This window comes from Sesamum indicum, linkage group LG4, assembly GCF_026168435.1.
Source record: "Sesamum indicum cultivar Baizhima isolate 11 linkage group LG4, ASM2616843v1, whole genome shotgun sequence".
Classification (NCBI taxonomy): domain Eukaryota; kingdom Viridiplantae; phylum Streptophyta; class Magnoliopsida; order Lamiales; family Pedaliaceae; genus Sesamum; species Sesamum indicum.
Genome location: NC_142660.1, coordinates 14,444,844 through 14,461,592, shown reverse-complemented (window position 1 = coordinate 14,461,592; position 16,749 = coordinate 14,444,844). Strand labels below are relative to the sequence as shown.

The window sequence follows — 16,749 nt, the reverse complement described above, 5'->3', positions numbered from 1 at the left end:
ATGTGGTGAAACATAAATTTAGCAGTTAATCAGTTTTCTACATTTCTAACTAGCAACGATATGAAAGAAAAAGTATGCTGTGACGGGTCTAAGAAAATTGCTTCGGATCCTCTATTTTGATTTAATGTTTCGTCTTCTATTCAATTTCCTTAAAATTGATACAGAGCAGTGCATCCTCAGGTTCATGGTTTTGTGACACGAGATGTTAACATGTTTATTAGGTGAACGGACAAGGATGATGTGACTATAGTGGGCCGAGAAATCTTGTTTTGATGATAATAATCTTGCAGTAGTTGAATTATTTCATTTTACGTTAAATACACTTGCATTTTACTGTTCAATGTTCTCTATTCTTATCCAAGTTTGGGTGGCATGGTGGCTAGTCTATTTTCAGCAACCATAGACAAAGTCATAGGCCATTTTATGGCTTTTTCGTAACATGGCAACAGCTTTCTATAAAGTAAAACTCATTTTGCTTTTGAGTTTCTTTCTTCAAGGAAATGAGTTTCGTGATAACTTCCTTACAACAGTCGATAGAAGAACTCAAAAGTCTTGCAAAGTAGGCAGCCGCCTGAACAAGCAATCTATAGTACTAAATTGCCACCAGACGAGGATGCTAGAAAGCAAAAACAAACTCCCTTAAATTATAGTTCACTACTTTAAGGCCAAGACGTCAAACCGGACTAGCCGCCCTATGGAGAAATGTAATTGAACAAGAACTCTTTCTTATCTTGTAAGCTTTATAATATTGCATGCTTTCGTTGCAGGAATTTCACTAACAAGAACTATGGAAATCATAGTTTCTCTTTTGTTTTTCACTACAACACTTGTCGGTAATTTCTTCTCTGGTGCACTTGCTGATGTTGTGTGCAGTGAGAGTGAAAGAATGGCTCTTTCGATGTTCAAGAATGATCTCAACGACCCCGGCAACCGGCTATCCTCATGGATTGGTGTGAATTGTTGTCAATGGGCTGGAATAGTTTGCGGCAATGTAACTGGCCGTGTTTATGAGATCCGTCTTCGTAATCCATATGATGACCGTTGTGCTCTTCTGAACCACGGTGCAGCTGAACAGGAAGCTTACTCGAGGAATAAATTGGGAGGAAAGTTGAATCCATCGTTGCTCAATATAAAGCACTTGACTCACTTAGACTTGAGCTGTAATGATTTTGGAGGGACTCCAATTCCAGACTTCATCGGTTCTCTGGAAAAATTGGAGTATCTTGATCTTTCTGAGGCCGGATTTGAAGGACTAATCCCTCCTCAGCTTGGAAATCTTTCCTTCCTTCAATACCTTACTATTCGAGATTCTTGTCCAAATTGCAAGACTAAGCTTCACATCATGAACCTGCAGTGGCTTTCTCGACTGTCTTCCTTAAAGTACTTAGACTTGACAGGAGTAAACATCAGTGAAGCAACTAACTGGTTGCAAGTGACGAACAATCTTCCTTCTTTGGTTGATCTACGCTTATCTAGGTGCAATCTAAGGCTCATTACTTCTGTTGATTTTGTTAATTTCACGTCTCTTCGTGTTCTTGATCTTTCTGGCAACAATTTGAACTCCTTTCTACCTCATTGGATTCAGAATCTTGGAAATTTGGTGCATATAGATTTAAGTGATTGCGGGCTTTATAATCAGTTTCCAACCACCTTGCAAAATATTACAAGACTCAGATATCTCAACTTGTCTTCCAATAATTTCAATTCCACTGTCCCCAACTGGTTCACCAGATTTAAAAATCTAGAGGTTTTGAGTATTGCAGACAATCTTGTTAGAGGTGAACTCCCAAGTTCAATAGGCGATTTGATATCTTTGGTGACTCTTGACTTGTCTCAAAATCAACTAGAGGGAATGTTGCCAGAATCTCTTGGCAAGCTTTGCAGGCTCAAAGAAATTTATTTGTCTAGGAATCGATTTTCAGGAGACATACAACAGGCTTTTACAGGATGCATCTCAAGAAGCTTGTGGTTCTTGTACTTAGGATCAAATAAGTTTTCTGGTCAGATACCGAAGAATCTTGGAGAACTGTCCAAATTACGAGAACTAGACCTTGTTGATAACAAATTTTCCGGCCCATTGCCTGTAAGCCTTGGACAACTTCAAGAGTTAGAATACCTGGTGATATCCCTTAATTTGTTAGAAGGATCTGTGTCTGAAGCACACTTCAGAAACCTGTCAAGATTGAAGATACTTCGGGCTAACGGAAACAAGTTGATTTTCAAACCAAGTAGAAACTGGTCTCCCCCTTTTCAACTCAGAGGCTTATCTCTGAGAACATGGCAGCTGGGGCCAAAGTTCCCCGTCTGGATTAAACATATGAGACATCTGAATTATTTGAGCCTCGCAAGAACGGGAATAGCAGATGCCGTTCCAGCTTGGTTCTGGACTTCAACCTCCCAACTGAGGTACCTAAATCTCTCTGGGAATCTAATCCATGGAAGAATTCCAAGTTTACTACATTTTGGTTCTGATTGGAACGTAGCGATTGACCTGAAGTGCAATCTCATCAGCGGTCCATTACCGCCTGTTTCTTCCAATATATCAATGCTAGATCTCTCCCACAATAATATTTCAGGATCTATGCATCATTTCCTCTGCAGCAACAATGCCGGGCACAAGAACATGCTGGAAATCCTGAATCTTCGCAGCAATAGTTTGTCTGGAGAAATTCCAGATTGTTGGATGACATGGCCGTTGATAAAGGTTCTAAGATTAGACGCAAACATGCTGACGGGAAAAATCCCGAGCTCCATCGGATTCTTGACTAGACTCCAATCACTGCATTTGCGTCGAAACAAACTCTCTGGAGATATGTCATTCTCTTTACAGAAATGTGCTGATTTGATGGTCCTGGATTTTGGCCGTAATCAGTTGACAGGACGTATACGAGAATGGATAAATCGGCTTTCCAATTTGATTGTCTTCAACCTTCGCCTAAACGAGTTTCAAGGCAATATTCCGCCTAAACTGTGCCATCTTAGTTCTCTTCAGACACTAGACCTGGCAGGAAACAATCTGTCCGGAAGAATACCAAGATGCTTCAACAATTTCAGCGTGATGGCAGGAAAGCAGCGTCCAGCTGATCATATATACTACTCAACAGAAGATACGTTTGGTGGAGTTCCTGATAGTCAATTTCTAGTGCTGAAAGGAAGATTTAACGAGTACAGTAACATTCTTCAGTTTGTGTTGACCTTGGATCTCTCAGACAACAACTTATCTGGATCGATCCCTGTCGAAATAACAAAGCTTGTCCAAGTTCAGGCACTGAATCTCTCTAGAAATTCTTTAACTGGAAGCATTCCGGATAGCATTGGTGGCATGGAACTGCTCGAATCACTCGATGTTTCTAGGAATCAGCTCTCTGGTGAAATCCCACAAAGCATTTCAGGGCTGACATTTCTCAGTCACCTGAACTTGTCCTATAACAACTTGATGGGACGGATCCCATCAGGCACTCAAATCCAAGGTTTCGATCCATCCATCTTCATTGGAAACCAGTTCTGCGGACCTCCCATGTCAAAAGATTGTAATGATATTAGGGAAACAACTAATATCGAATACAATGATGAGAGAAACAGATCTTTACTAGAAGGAGAGCGATTTGGATTATTCCTAAGTGCAGCGCTCGGATATGTATTCGGTCTTTGGGCAGTTTTAGGCCCTTTGTCCCTGAGCATGTCATGGAGAACTACCTACTTCAAGTTCCTGACAAGCATAGGGAATTATATTTACTATGTTTGGTTCAAATTCTTGCTAAGGTAAAGGAAAAATTACACACAGCTCCAGGTGAATGTTTTTGTGGCCCCTTTGTCCCTGAGCATGTCATGGAGAACTACCTACTTCAAGTTCCTGACAAGCATAGGGAATTATATTTACTATGTTTGGTTCAAATTCTTGCTAAGGTAAAGGAAAAATTACACACAGCTCCAGGTGAATGTTTTTGTGGCTGCTGCAGTAAATCTCATTGCACCAATCCTTCAGATAAATTTGAACACCACATGAACAAAGGATTGAACTAGAATTGGGCAGGGGCCGCGCGAACGCAGGCCCCCTCTACCACAAATTATGACATAGGCTCGACCACTTGGGCCGACCTTAGGCGGGCGCCCCTCCCAAGTGCAATGGAGGTCGCCAACCTAGGCCATGGGCCTTGTTGATCACCCATCGACCCCGTCCAGGTAAGTATGGAACTTAGACCACCTCATTCTCCTCATATTCCCCGCTCGCCCCTCCTCAATACATTTCCACTTCCGATGTGGGACATTCCACTCCACTACACTTCAACACATTGATCACAACAAGCGGTTCAAGATTTCAACTTTACATCGAACTTCTTCTTCTGTATTAGCATTTGTGTGAATTTCTTGCTACCAAAAACCAAAGTCAAAGTGGGATCTCTCTCAATGAGCATCTCTTTTTAGTCATTTATTTTAGAGTTGGCGAGCATTTGTAAATGGAGTTTTACTAGACACAAGTTGGTGATGAGTATGCCAGTCCTTATTTAAGAAACCCAGTTTCTAAGATTTTACAATTAAATTGTTTTTATAAGGATTTCTTTATATAAAACAATAATGTAAGTAATAGTTTAAATGAAGATTACTTACAAAATAAGTTTAAATTATTATTAAAATAATATTGTATCTTCGACTTTATATTTTTTTTTTTTTTAAGTTATATCTACACCTCCTAATCTATGGTCTGTTTATATAAGCGATTCCTATTTTTTGCATAACTACATAATCAACCCGACTACAAAAAAGCAAGTATAATTTAATAATATTAAATTTTTTGGGTTGAATATGTATAATTTTTCAAAAAGTATGAATGATTTTGTGTAAATGATCTTGATATTTTATATAGGTGTATATTTAATTATCCAAAAGACAGAAATAATATGTATAAACTGAGTATAGATTAAGGAGAGCAATATAATTATTCCCTTCCTTTTTTTTTTCCCTCCTTCTCTTCCTTTATTTTTCTATGTTTTTGCTTCCCCTTCTTTTTTCTTTCCATTGTTCCATTCTTTTTCCTCTTAATACACTTTCAAAATCCTTTATGCCATCACAATCTTTTTTTTTTTTTTTTATAAATTGGTATTACATTTTAAAATGGATTTTGTACATATATGCCACATATATAAAATATATATAATTTATGTATTTGAAAGAATATCTTATACATATAAGAATAATTTTTTTTAAGAAGAAGATTCATTGCTATATTATCTAATACATTTAAATACAAATTTCAAACATCAATATTGCTAAACCAATAAATATATTCAAAGTAAACAAAAAGATAAAATACTACTAGTAGACAATTCATTCACATCTTTGTGACTCAAATTCACAACCTCTTGGTTTTGTGAATGGGTAGGATATTACCCTACACATACTCAAAAAATAACTTTTATACCCATCTCCATACCCTACCCCATGAGTAAAAGACCCTACCCTACCCTAATATACCCATAGGCATGGGTAATGGCTTAATACCCTAAAATACCCATGTGTATCGATATAATCCAATACCCAAAAATGTTCATTTATCGATTAATTTAAAATTATTGAATTCGTAAATTTTTAGTAAATCAATTACTCTCGCGGCCCACATCGAAACAGTGCTTTGCCCTTAAATGTCCAGTCAACTGCTGCACCTCAACCCATTTGGAGGAGAACCAGCTAGCTCTGGGTTCGAGTGGCATTTCACCCCTAACCACAACTCATCCGCTGATTGTTCAACATCAGTCGGTTCGGACCTCCACTTAGTTTCACCCAAGCTTCATCCTGGTCATGGATAGATCACCTAGGTTCGAATCTATAAGCAGTAACAATTGCCCTATTAAGACTCGCTTTTGCTACGGCTTCGGTGGGTTCCCTTAACCAAGCAACTGCCTATGAGTCTTCGGCACTAAATTTATTTAATACTTTAAAAAAATTAAATATTATATAATCATGTCATTACTTATTATTCGTATTGATTATGTATTGAATTTTTGACCAAATATGTTAGAATTTTTCATATTGATTCCGTAATTATTCAATATTAATTTTATGATCAAATTAAGTAAATCTTAACTTGACAGTTTAAGAAATAAAAATACGGATGAAAAAAAAAATTTAATTAAAATTGAGTAATATATGAAATAAATAATGTATACTTGAACTCAAATTATTAAAAACTCATCAAATCAAATTTGAATGAAAATTCAAATTCAAATGATAATTATTTAAATTAAAGTTAGATATATTAGACTTAATTTTATTTATTTTTACTAACTCTTACCTCTTTATTCTTGTTCTTGAAATTATCTCGATTTCACAATCAATTAATATAATTATTGGTCCATCAATTTAAGATTCTTATTTAAAATTTTATTAATACCTAGCGGTCCATCATTTGAATAGAATCAAGTTCATTATTTACATCTCAATGATGATTAATTTGCACCTATTGAAATTTTTAGTTAATTAGTTTTATTTTTATTGATCGGGTCATAAAAATTCACCAAAAAGTTAATTTAGAAACATACATTATTTGATTTGCATGTAAATTTAAAATTTAAGAACTTTTATTTTTTAAAACAATTATAGGAGAACAAACTGATTTTAAATAGGTAAAACTCAAACTCAAGTTAATTTTTTTGGGTATAATTATATAAAATTTAATGGGTATTTTATAGGATAGGGTATAAGTACGAGTATAGTATAAATTAAAAAATCGATGGTTTTTAATGTTTCAAGAGGGAGAAATTTGGATTACATTTGAAAACCCATTAAATTAAATAGTTTGGGGCCATGAAACGAAAATGACTACAAACATTTGGAAAATTGTAGGGGGCTAAAGCATTTCTTGATATTAGTGGTGCTAGCATATTTAATATGTTTGCATAATTTAAATTTTTATTATAATTGCTTAATTTAGGAAAAGATGATTATGATAAAATGAAGGGTATATTACGGCTGCCTCCCATGAAGTTTGACATAATTATAAATACTTCTTGTTATTTAAAAAATTACAAAGACCCCCTTCAAATAGATATTACTATTTTACCCTTACTAAAATATTTTAAAATATATATATATATTTGAAAAAATTATAAAAAATAATTTGAAGATGGGTAAAATAAATAATCCATAAGGAATATTAGTCCATAAACATATCTTAATAAATTTTAAAAAATATATAAAATTTTAATTTATAATTCAAAATGATATTTTGATCATTTTATCATAAAAATTGAAACAAAATCTAATGGGAGCTAACAGAATAGGGTCCTTGTTAGACGGACATTACATTAGAGGCTATTTATAATTTTCAAACAATAAGAATATATTTATAATTATGCCAAATCTAAAAAATATTTGATGACTGCAACTTACCCTAAAATGAATAACGTATGAAAACTGCTAAAGTATCGTAACTTTAAATGATCTTGAATAGAAACTATTGATAAAATCAACTAATCAATGAGAGTTTATTTGTGAGAAAAATAAATATATTTGAGAGTATTTTAATCAATGCATATTCATCAATCACACTTAATTACCTTAAGACCAACATACTTAATAAATTAATAGTATTATAATATAGATATAGGTTTGTGAGTATTATGTAAATCTTTTATAATAAAGATTTATTTATGGGATCTTGACTAGCAATTAAGGGTGAAATTCCATTAGTCCACAAGTATGAGGTCATGAATTGGGGTCCTATTATTATCACTGTCCTGTTTAAATATGTTCCGATTTGTTATTTTATTAATATTTATAATTTAATAATTATTGACAGTATCAAATGATTTCATACGAGAATAATTTAAAATTTATAAATATTTAACAAAATATATTTCAAATTTAGAGTGGGATATTTTGAAATCTTTTGAATTTAGGATTATTTAAAAAAAGAATCTGAATTTTTTTTTTACTTCTGATTTGAAATTCGTAATTTCAAATCCATCAATCCAAATGTATTCTAGAAAAAATTATAAGCTGATAAATCTGATAAAATATATTTAAAACTTATAAGATGTTATTAATAATAATTTTATAATGAATATGAGCAAAATGAATGAATTTGTTTAAATTTTAAAATAAGTTAGGGACTACATTTTTCTAAAGCAATTAATAAACCAATAATGTTTTATTCTGAATCATAAAATTCATTATTTCAAAAACTTATCAACTGCTCTTCAAAATTTTATAAACTCCTAAACAATTTTTTACAAGATATTTTATGCTATATTGGATGGAAAGACTTTGATTTTTTTTTTTAAAAAAAAAAAGACTTTGGCTCAACAATAAGTGAATTTAAAACTTTCATAATGTCACAAAAACAATTCAACATAAAATTTAAAAATTTACCCAAAAAAAATTAGAGTATTTATTATTTGATTTTAAATTCGTTAAGTCAAACATAATATTGAAAAATTTATAAAGTCACATAAATACCCTGTAAATCTATTATGTATAATTGAAAAGCATCATTTCGATCTATATAATTTTTTGGTATGTAATTCTTACTTTTTAAATTATTTTATTAATCTTTATTTTTTTTTTCACTTTCTTCGCAACTTTCATGCATATTTTTCTTCTCTTATTTTTTCCAATAATTTCTCATAAATTTCGTCAATTTTTATATTTTTATTTATCTAATTAATACTTATATTTTTTAGAATACAATTAATTTTTTAAATTTAAAATTAATGCGCACACAAATTCAAGTGCGGCACATACAGTAGCACGATTCCCATATATATAATTCAACTGAACACAATGCAAGAATTATTCATAGATTTGTAATTCTATGCAAGTCCTAATTTTTAGGACCCACTGCTCTCCAATCTCTATTTTTTGGACCTAAACCCATCCCATTTGGGACTGGTCTGGGTCAGTGCCCCTGGAAACCCGATTTTATTGCCACCCATACCTAGGAGTGAAGATTTGGATGGAGAATTTGCTCGAACACTTTGTGTGCATAGCAGAGGTTGGAGAATTCAGTTAGAGCAAGACACAAACTGGACAGGGTCCTCAAAGCAACACGCCTGAGCAGAAAAATGTACGTTTGGGTTTTTCTTGTCCTCCCAAGCTAACAAGTCAATATTAGTGCCACCAAAGCTTGCAGCAAAAACAACATTTTTTTTTTTTTTAACAATAACACTTTCCTTTCATAAGATTTAGTATAATTATACGTATAAGGATAGTTTGGTTCGAAAAAAAATAATTTTATCTTTAATAAGTTAATAATAAGTCAATCAAGAACAAAAATCAACTTTCATTCAATTTTTTATTAATATCAACAAATTCAGTGAGACTAATGAGCGGACTTATTTATTAAATAAAAACAAACATAAGGTATGTCAAACATAATTTTTAAATTATAAAAATATATATAATTATATTAAATTTAGGGGTGGAGAGCGTGATTATTATTATTATTATTATTTTTAGATTATCATTTTGGTGAGAAAGTAAAGCCGTTTGGGAACTCTAACCCGTTGACACAATTCAGGACGGGAGATCTTTTGGCCCGAATTCCCATAACTTGAATTTGTTAAAAAAAAAATATTAATTTATTAATTCCCATACTGTGCACAAAACCAACAAAGGAAGTGTCAGATGCTGAAACCCCTCTATCTTACACTAAAATGCGCACCTCTGCGACGCCGCAGAAACGGCCATCCGACGCCGCATCGGCAGCGGAAGCAGCGGAGCGACGTCTAAGGGAGGCTGAACAGCGCCTGAAGGAGGCCATAGAGGAGTTACAGCGCCGGCAGAGGGGTTCACCGGAAAATCTCCATCCTCCGTGCGATCACGCCGAAGAGTCCTGCGTTGCCAATGCCGTCGGAAACCTATGTCAGAGCTTTCTGCTTTCTTACGGTATTCGCGTTGGCATCGGAATTCTCCTCCGCGCCTTTAAGCTTGCTCGCCTCAAGTCCTATTCCTCTCTCCTTGATATCAAGGTGTGACGATATTTGATATCCTTATGTGTAGCTTTGTTCTTTTGTTGGGGAGGAAATTGAGATCGTGATGGAGCTTTTGGTTTTAAACTGTCAATTTAGTGGATATTGATACGCTAAGGTGGCAATGATATTTCAGTTTGTGTGAAATATTTCTATCTAGTTATATTAGATATGTCAGGTGTGATGAAAGTATTGCACTCTATCATGAATGTCATGTCTTCATCAGTGAATTTGGAAAGGTTTTAGGGTCCAGTTTGGGGGATTATGAAGGCTTAAAGGTAAAATTAGTAAAAAAAGAAATTGAAGCACTAGTGATGAAAATTACTGTTTTGTTTTTGTTGGGATTTTTGTTTCAGGTTGACGGTTACTTTGTCATGGGTTTTGTCCTACTGACTTGCGACTATGTTTGTATTGTGGAACGTCTATCTGCCTGCATCAGCCCTTGGCACCTTAAAAGAGATTTTAATCCTAGAAGCTCTTTATATTGCATCGTTGAATTGACAAAACTTGAACTCGATCATCTTTCTGACTTCAAAGTAGTGTTTCACCTTTGATCTCTTGTGAAATTCCATTTTGAAGGATATGCTGGAGTCAGTTACATTCTCATATAGTCACCGGGGAGTTCCAAAATCAGCATACAATTGTTATAAGTTACAAATTGAAGGATGTGCCGAAGTCATTATTTCTTTCTTGTTTTAATTTTACGCTCTCATGTCTAGGAACAATTGGTAATTTGCTACTGAATAGTTTTAGAACTTTAAAATTTTCTTTTGATAATGGGGGAAAATGGAAGTGGAGGGCGAATGTTAATATTGAAGCTCTCCAGCATGGTCCTTCTTGAGAATGGAGAAGTAGATCTTGGACATGGACTCTGTATACGGCAACCTTATAAATTAACTTCAGCAGATATGTTGTCTTAATAACAAAACCACCCTGCCTGTCATCCTCATCCATTTTTATCTGTGTGTGAATTTGGTGTTCCATGATTTAATAGAAGATATATCTTCCAAGAGTTTTCTTATCTTATAGAGGACTATCCATTTGATGGCAGCAACTTGTATCAGAGAAGGACCTTATAGTAAGAGAGGAAGCATGCCGAATTGGTTTGCTTTTCGGGGGATTCACTGGTTCTTACCATGCTTTGAGGTGTTTGTTGAGAAAGTTGAGAAAGAAAGAGACTCCAGTAAATGCGTGAGTCAACAACTAATGAGCATTTACTTTTAGTTTCAATTTTACAAGTTTGTTTATGTTATCCACATCTTTATGTTGTGTTTTTAACAGTATATTTGTTATTCTTAACTAGGTTTTGTGTTTTTATCTAGTATAGTTTCCTTGATATTGATTTTATTGCATAATTTCAACAATTCCATATATATGACCTTGTTAAAAGAATGATGGGACAGGATTTTAGCTGGTGCAATCTCAGGCTTATCTATTTTAGCATTAGATGATCCCAGCCGAAGGCGCACACTGGCTTTGTATCTTTTGGCTAGGGTTGCTCAGGTACAAGTACCTCATCTTTCATTTTCCTAGCTTTTCTACATTCTCTGTGCTGTACTAGGAATGTTTCTGTTTGTTCCACATATCTAATATTTAATAATTCATTCAGTGTGCATATAACTCTGCTAAATCCAAAAACAAATTCCACCTCTGGGGAAGTCATTGGAGTCATGGGGATACTCTACTCTTTGCAATAGCTTGTGCACAGGTAATCTTACATGCAGAAAGTCCGACTTGCCAATTCGGCCATATCATTATTGTCAGAGATCTTGTAATCTTTGGTAAAGTTGATGTCTACTTGGAAGAACCTGCTATCTTATTCTTATGATATGGAACTTGTAGTTAAGAAAATCATGTATGCCTCACCAGTTGCTTTGCTTTGTGTTTTATTTGTGATACATTTATAAGTTCCTTGGTTGTCTAATTATAAGAACTTATCAGGTTATGTATTCTTTTGTTATGCGCCCTGAGAGCTTGCCAAAATCATATCAAGATTTCATTCAGAAAACTGGGCCAGTCGCTGCACCTGTGTATAAAGCTGTGAGGGATTGCTGTAGAGGTTCTCCAGTAGATGTCGCCTCACTCTCTGCTTACTTGTCCAAGAGCAGGGGATCCAACACTGTGAAGTTGGAAGAGTTTCCTGATATTATTCCATGTTCTATTATTCACCCTGAAACAAACTCATGCTTAGTTCACAATGCAAATGCCGCGACGGCTACCTTCAGGAAAACATTTCCTCTGTACTTCTCTTTGACATTTGTTCCGTTCGTTGTTCTGCGTCTGCAAAAGGTATATGGTCTATAAGTTATTGGGCAATAATACCTTACCACTTTTTGAGGCATTCATTTTTAACAAATTGCAGAAGTAGATAAAAGTATGTATTCAAATTTTGCTTTATTTGGGTAACCTAAAGATAGATTTTAGAATGCCAATTTACACTCTATATCTTTTATTTCATTAATATCTGATTCATCGGACAAAAGTCTATGACTCCAGTATGAGAAAACATTGAATTTTTGCTGGCCTGAGCCTTAATCTTTTTCATGCTCATTTCATAAGATAATATCACTATCAAATTAATAGACCTCCAAAAGTTCTTTCATATTATCTGATTATCTTTTGGAAAATTTTTACATGAATCATTCTGTTTTTAGAGCTCAACATGCAAGGCATGACTAGCTAATTCTGTGATCGTGACAAATCATATATCTCCATGGGTTGGATTCTAGTATTCTACTTTATGCTAATGAATTATAACTGGAATTCTAGTGGTTTGATCTTTATGTTTTCCTCTATTTTTGCAGTTCATGGATGCTCCAGTTCGCACCTGTTGGCATGCTGTTACAGGCGCTGTTCGTTCAACTACATTCTTGTCTGCTTTTGTGGGTATCTTTCAGGTAATTTTTCCTTCTGCCACATCAATATACATCTAAATTCATCATCATAACCATACTGATTGAGTTTCCCTGGAATAAAAGGGAGTAATATGTTTGCACAGGAAAGTGGCAGTGAATGACCACAAGCTTGTATATTGGATTGCAGGAGGGATATCTGCCCTCTCTGTACTGTTGGAGAAGAAAGCCAGACGTGGGGAATTGGCCTTATATGTTCTTCCACGAGCTGGAGATTCTTTATGGTATATTTTGGTGAATCGCCATTTGCTTCCAGATATCAAGAATGCTGAGGTATGTTCTTCTCTGGTAATATATACAGTCCCTCTGCTCCAACTTACTTCTTCCACCATTAACACACCTGTCTCCACAAAATTGGTTTCCCCTGTGCATGAATGTCAATCCTCTCAATTATGACAGTATTATTTATTGATAAGCATTTGGCATAAAGAGGCTGAGCACATGGATTTTTGCTTAAAGAATGGAAGACGATAAACTTTTCTTTGGTGCTATATTGTTGTTGTTTTACACCTTTGTTTAGTCAGTGATTAATTAAATGGCTAATTATTCAAGCACATGGGTGGAAGGTTTTCAAGTCCAAGTTCAAAACTTTTCTATAATTAATTATTGGTCTGAACTTTTGCAGGTGGCATTGTTCTGCGCATGTATGGGTGGAGTCATGTATTACTTAGAACACGAACCCGATACTATGGCTCCATTCCTCAGGGGCCTTATTCGTCGTTTCCTTGCCAGCAGAATTAGCAATCCAGGCCCTTCATCAAATCGAACTGCTTCTTACACGTATCTACAAACTCTGGATGCCATGAAAAAGCCGCAGGTGCAGGACAACCGAGAGAATGAAACTTCATCGTCTGAAAAATACAATCTTGAATCAATACCTGGACTCTGAGCATCTTTTTTCCATTGCTCAGCCAAGGTACCGTTGGACTTCATTATGTTCATTTATTTTAGATTTGTTTTCCAGGCAAATGAGATCAGTCCATGCTGTGATAACCAGAGGAAGACTCGATGGTATTTTTGTTCCTTCTCTTACAACATTGCTCATCAATGAATATCAGCCTCTTCTTAGAATTATTGAAGATTGTTTCCCAGATTGTTATTCCTATAGCTAAAGCTGAAGGAAAAGTCAGGATAGGCATATGGCATGTAAATAATTGCAATTCTCATATCTTGTTAAAATTTGAACTCTTTCAGTAGATTGAGAGAGATCTTAACTGACTTTAAATCAAAGTGTTTGAGGCAGGCTATAGAGGTAATTTATTCACTCTGCTCGTTTGTTTAACACTGCATCTGGATCCAACCTCGGATTGACTGGTATCATTAGGCCATGTTTCGACTCTGCAAAGAATACTAAGATTTTAGTTTAGATGGAGACACTGACCCTTACAAATATTGTCCGACTTTCTCACACATGATATATCAGCAATTAGGATCATGCGGCCTGTTACATTGAAATACTTGTGTTGTACTAAAAGGACTAGTTAGGACTGTATGAAGAGACTAGAATGACCATCGATACAAAAATAGTCCGTAAACCTCATTTCAGAAAGTAAAAGCACCTAGTAAACAATAGATATATCAGAATTGAATAGAATATTGAATTGTAATGAAGGTACAGACATATATCTCGTAGTTTCTGAGGATGCCTCTTCCTCTGTCTGTCGTTCTTTATAAAAGGAGGACAACAATGTAGAAAACAAGACTTGCAGCACTCAACACAGCCAGCGTCCAATAATACTTGTCCAGACGACTCCTATTCAAAGTAAACTGAAACCAATTTAATTTCCCTCTCTCACTCAACATACCAACCACAAAAACTGAGAGAACCCTGCCCATGATTCCAATCCCAGTCACTGCTCTAGTGAATAAACTGAGATACAACAACGATGAGTGTGGGATCATACGTTGAAAGAAGAGCTTAACATTTGTTCCAGAAAACGAGTTGACCACCGCCAGCGAAACATACTGCGGCACCATCCAGAACAGGGACATAGGAATCCTGTCATTCGGCCTGCCAAGCAAATCGTGGGTTGTAATGGTGTGCAACCTCCGGTTCTCGACTTTGGCAGCTGTTATGCAGCGTAGCACGGAGAAAATATTATAGTCACCGACGTGCCAACCCGGAAGGACGACCATTTGATTTTGGAGATAGACTTTTTACTACGTCGTATAAAAACAAGTAGGAAAAGGAACGGAACTTTCAGTTTTCCTAATTTGGGATTCAGGTGATTTGCCTGCTCAAGGAAGTAGCTGTTGCTGACGGAAATGACCAGCCCACAAATTATGAAGCTCAAACATAGAGGGAATATGAGGATTGCAGTTTTGGTTTCTTCTACTTCTGTGACTGTACACAGTGTCCAACTATTCTTCTCTTGTTCCTCCCTGCTCTTGTCAGGCAATATGATGGCTGCCTTGTCTAAGCATCTGCATTTCAGTACAGTAGCATGCTAGTATCAGTATTATCAAACGATCAACTCATTGAAAAGTTTAAATTGTTGAATACGATCATATAACACCGAAAACGACAGAAATTCACATGGAATAGAAACAAGGAAACTTCCTGCCTTTTGTATGTCGTGTGCTACCTGTGTGCATGACATCCGGTCTTACTGCAAATGCATGCTGCCTGTGTGGGCGACACCTCTCTTTGTTGCAACTCAAGTGTTATCTTCACTCAACACGCGTACCATTTAGCCAACTCCCTCAACCTTTCGTGCAAAGCCCCTATCCACGCACACCCACAATCATTCACAACTATAGAACAAGGCCACAACACCGATGTATTGTTGCTCACACCCCTGCATGGCCAATCGTCACTCTAATACAATGAACCGCCTACCTTAAACTTGTTCAACACTTAACCAGCTCGAGTGCCACACCATGTTGGCACCCATGCACACTGACAGGCAAGCCTGCCATGCCAGCGTCTGATAGAGCTTCAAGGGACTTACAGTAGCTTCGTCTAAAGCTGATCCACCATTTGCTTCCAGGTATCAAGAATGCTGAGGCGTGGCCCCTTTGTTCCATATTACCCCTTCCACCATTAACACCCCGTCTTCACAAAATTGGTTTCTTCTTTATATGGATGGGAAATCCTCTCACAGCTAAGCACATGCATTTTTGTGGGAAGAGGAGAAACTATTCGCCGCTTCCTTGCAAGCAGAATTAGCAATCTAGGCCCTTCATCAAATCGAAGTGCTTCTTACACATATCTACAAACTCTGGATGCCATGAAAATGCTGCAGGTGCAGGACAACCAAGAGAATGAAACTTCATCGTCTGAAAAATACAACCTTGATTCAATACATGGACTCTGAGCATCTTTTTCCATTGCTCAGCCAACGTACAGTTGGACTTCAATACATTCATTTATATCAGATTTGTTTTGCAGGCAAATGAGGTCTGTGCATGATGCCATAACCAAAAGGAGGACTAGTTCGTATTTCTGTTCCTTCTCTTACAGCAGCGGCCATCAATCAATATTGACCTCTGCTTAGAATTATTGAATTGATTGTTTCCCAAATTGTTATTCTTGTAGCTAAAGCATATGCCAAGTAAATAATCGCAATTCTCATATCTTGTTAGAATTTGAACCCTTTCAGTAGATTAAGAGATGTATTAATTGACTTTAACTGTTTGTGGCGACTATAGAGGTAGGTAATTTATCCACTCTGCTCTTTTTGTCTGGATTCAACCTCAGATCGAATGATATCCTTAGGCCGTGTTTCGACTCTACATAGAATACTAAAAGGTTTTTGTTTAGATGGAGACACTGATCCTTCTAGATATTGTGTCTACCTATATCAGCGCATAGGATCATCCAGCCTGTTACATTGAAATACTAATGTGGTACTAAAAGATCCAGTAGGATT

At 35.6% G+C, this 16,749-nt stretch overlaps 2 protein-coding genes and 1 non-coding gene across 5 annotated transcripts; 2 read left to right on the top strand and 1 right to left on the bottom strand.

The window, feature by feature from the left end:
- Window positions 1-510: 510 nt before the first annotated feature.
- LOC105160754 (receptor-like protein EIX1) lies at window positions 511-3,781 on the top strand. 3 transcript variants are annotated; one of them, XM_020693434.2, is made up of 2 exons: window positions 511-704; window positions 874-3,781. In XM_020693434.2, the coding sequence occupies exon 2, from the start codon at window positions 887-889 to the stop codon at window positions 3,764-3,766; it is 2,880 nt and encodes a 959-aa protein (XP_020549093.1). In that variant the 5' UTR covers window positions 511-704; window positions 874-886; the 3' UTR covers window positions 3,767-3,781. The 3 variants fall into 3 exon arrangements, with proteins under 3 accessions (XP_020549093.1, XP_011076534.2, XP_088735537.1); XM_011078232.3 differs by having other exon boundaries at window positions 511-733; XM_088879411.1 differs by lacking the exon at window positions 511-704 and having other exon boundaries at window positions 741-3,781.
- Window positions 3,782-4,029: 248 nt separating this feature from the next.
- On the bottom strand, window positions 4,030-4,190 carry LOC148788489 (U1 spliceosomal RNA). Its single transcript, XR_016065409.1, has one exon. It is a non-coding gene; the product is annotated as a U1 spliceosomal RNA (small nuclear RNA).
- A 5,386-nt stretch (window positions 4,191-9,576) lies between these two features.
- On the top strand, window positions 9,577-14,141 carry LOC105160671 (Mitochondrial import inner membrane translocase subunit Tim17/Tim22/Tim23 family protein). The gene is made up of 8 exons (XM_011078151.3): window positions 9,577-9,965; window positions 11,017-11,156; window positions 11,369-11,468; window positions 11,575-11,673; window positions 11,907-12,254; window positions 12,770-12,862; window positions 12,944-13,150; window positions 13,503-14,141. The coding sequence occupies exons 1-8, from the start codon at window positions 9,651-9,653 to the stop codon at window positions 13,764-13,766; spliced, it is 1,566 nt and encodes a 521-aa protein (XP_011076453.1). The 5' UTR covers window positions 9,577-9,650; the 3' UTR covers window positions 13,767-14,141.
- Window positions 14,142-16,749: the final 2,608 nt, after the last annotated feature.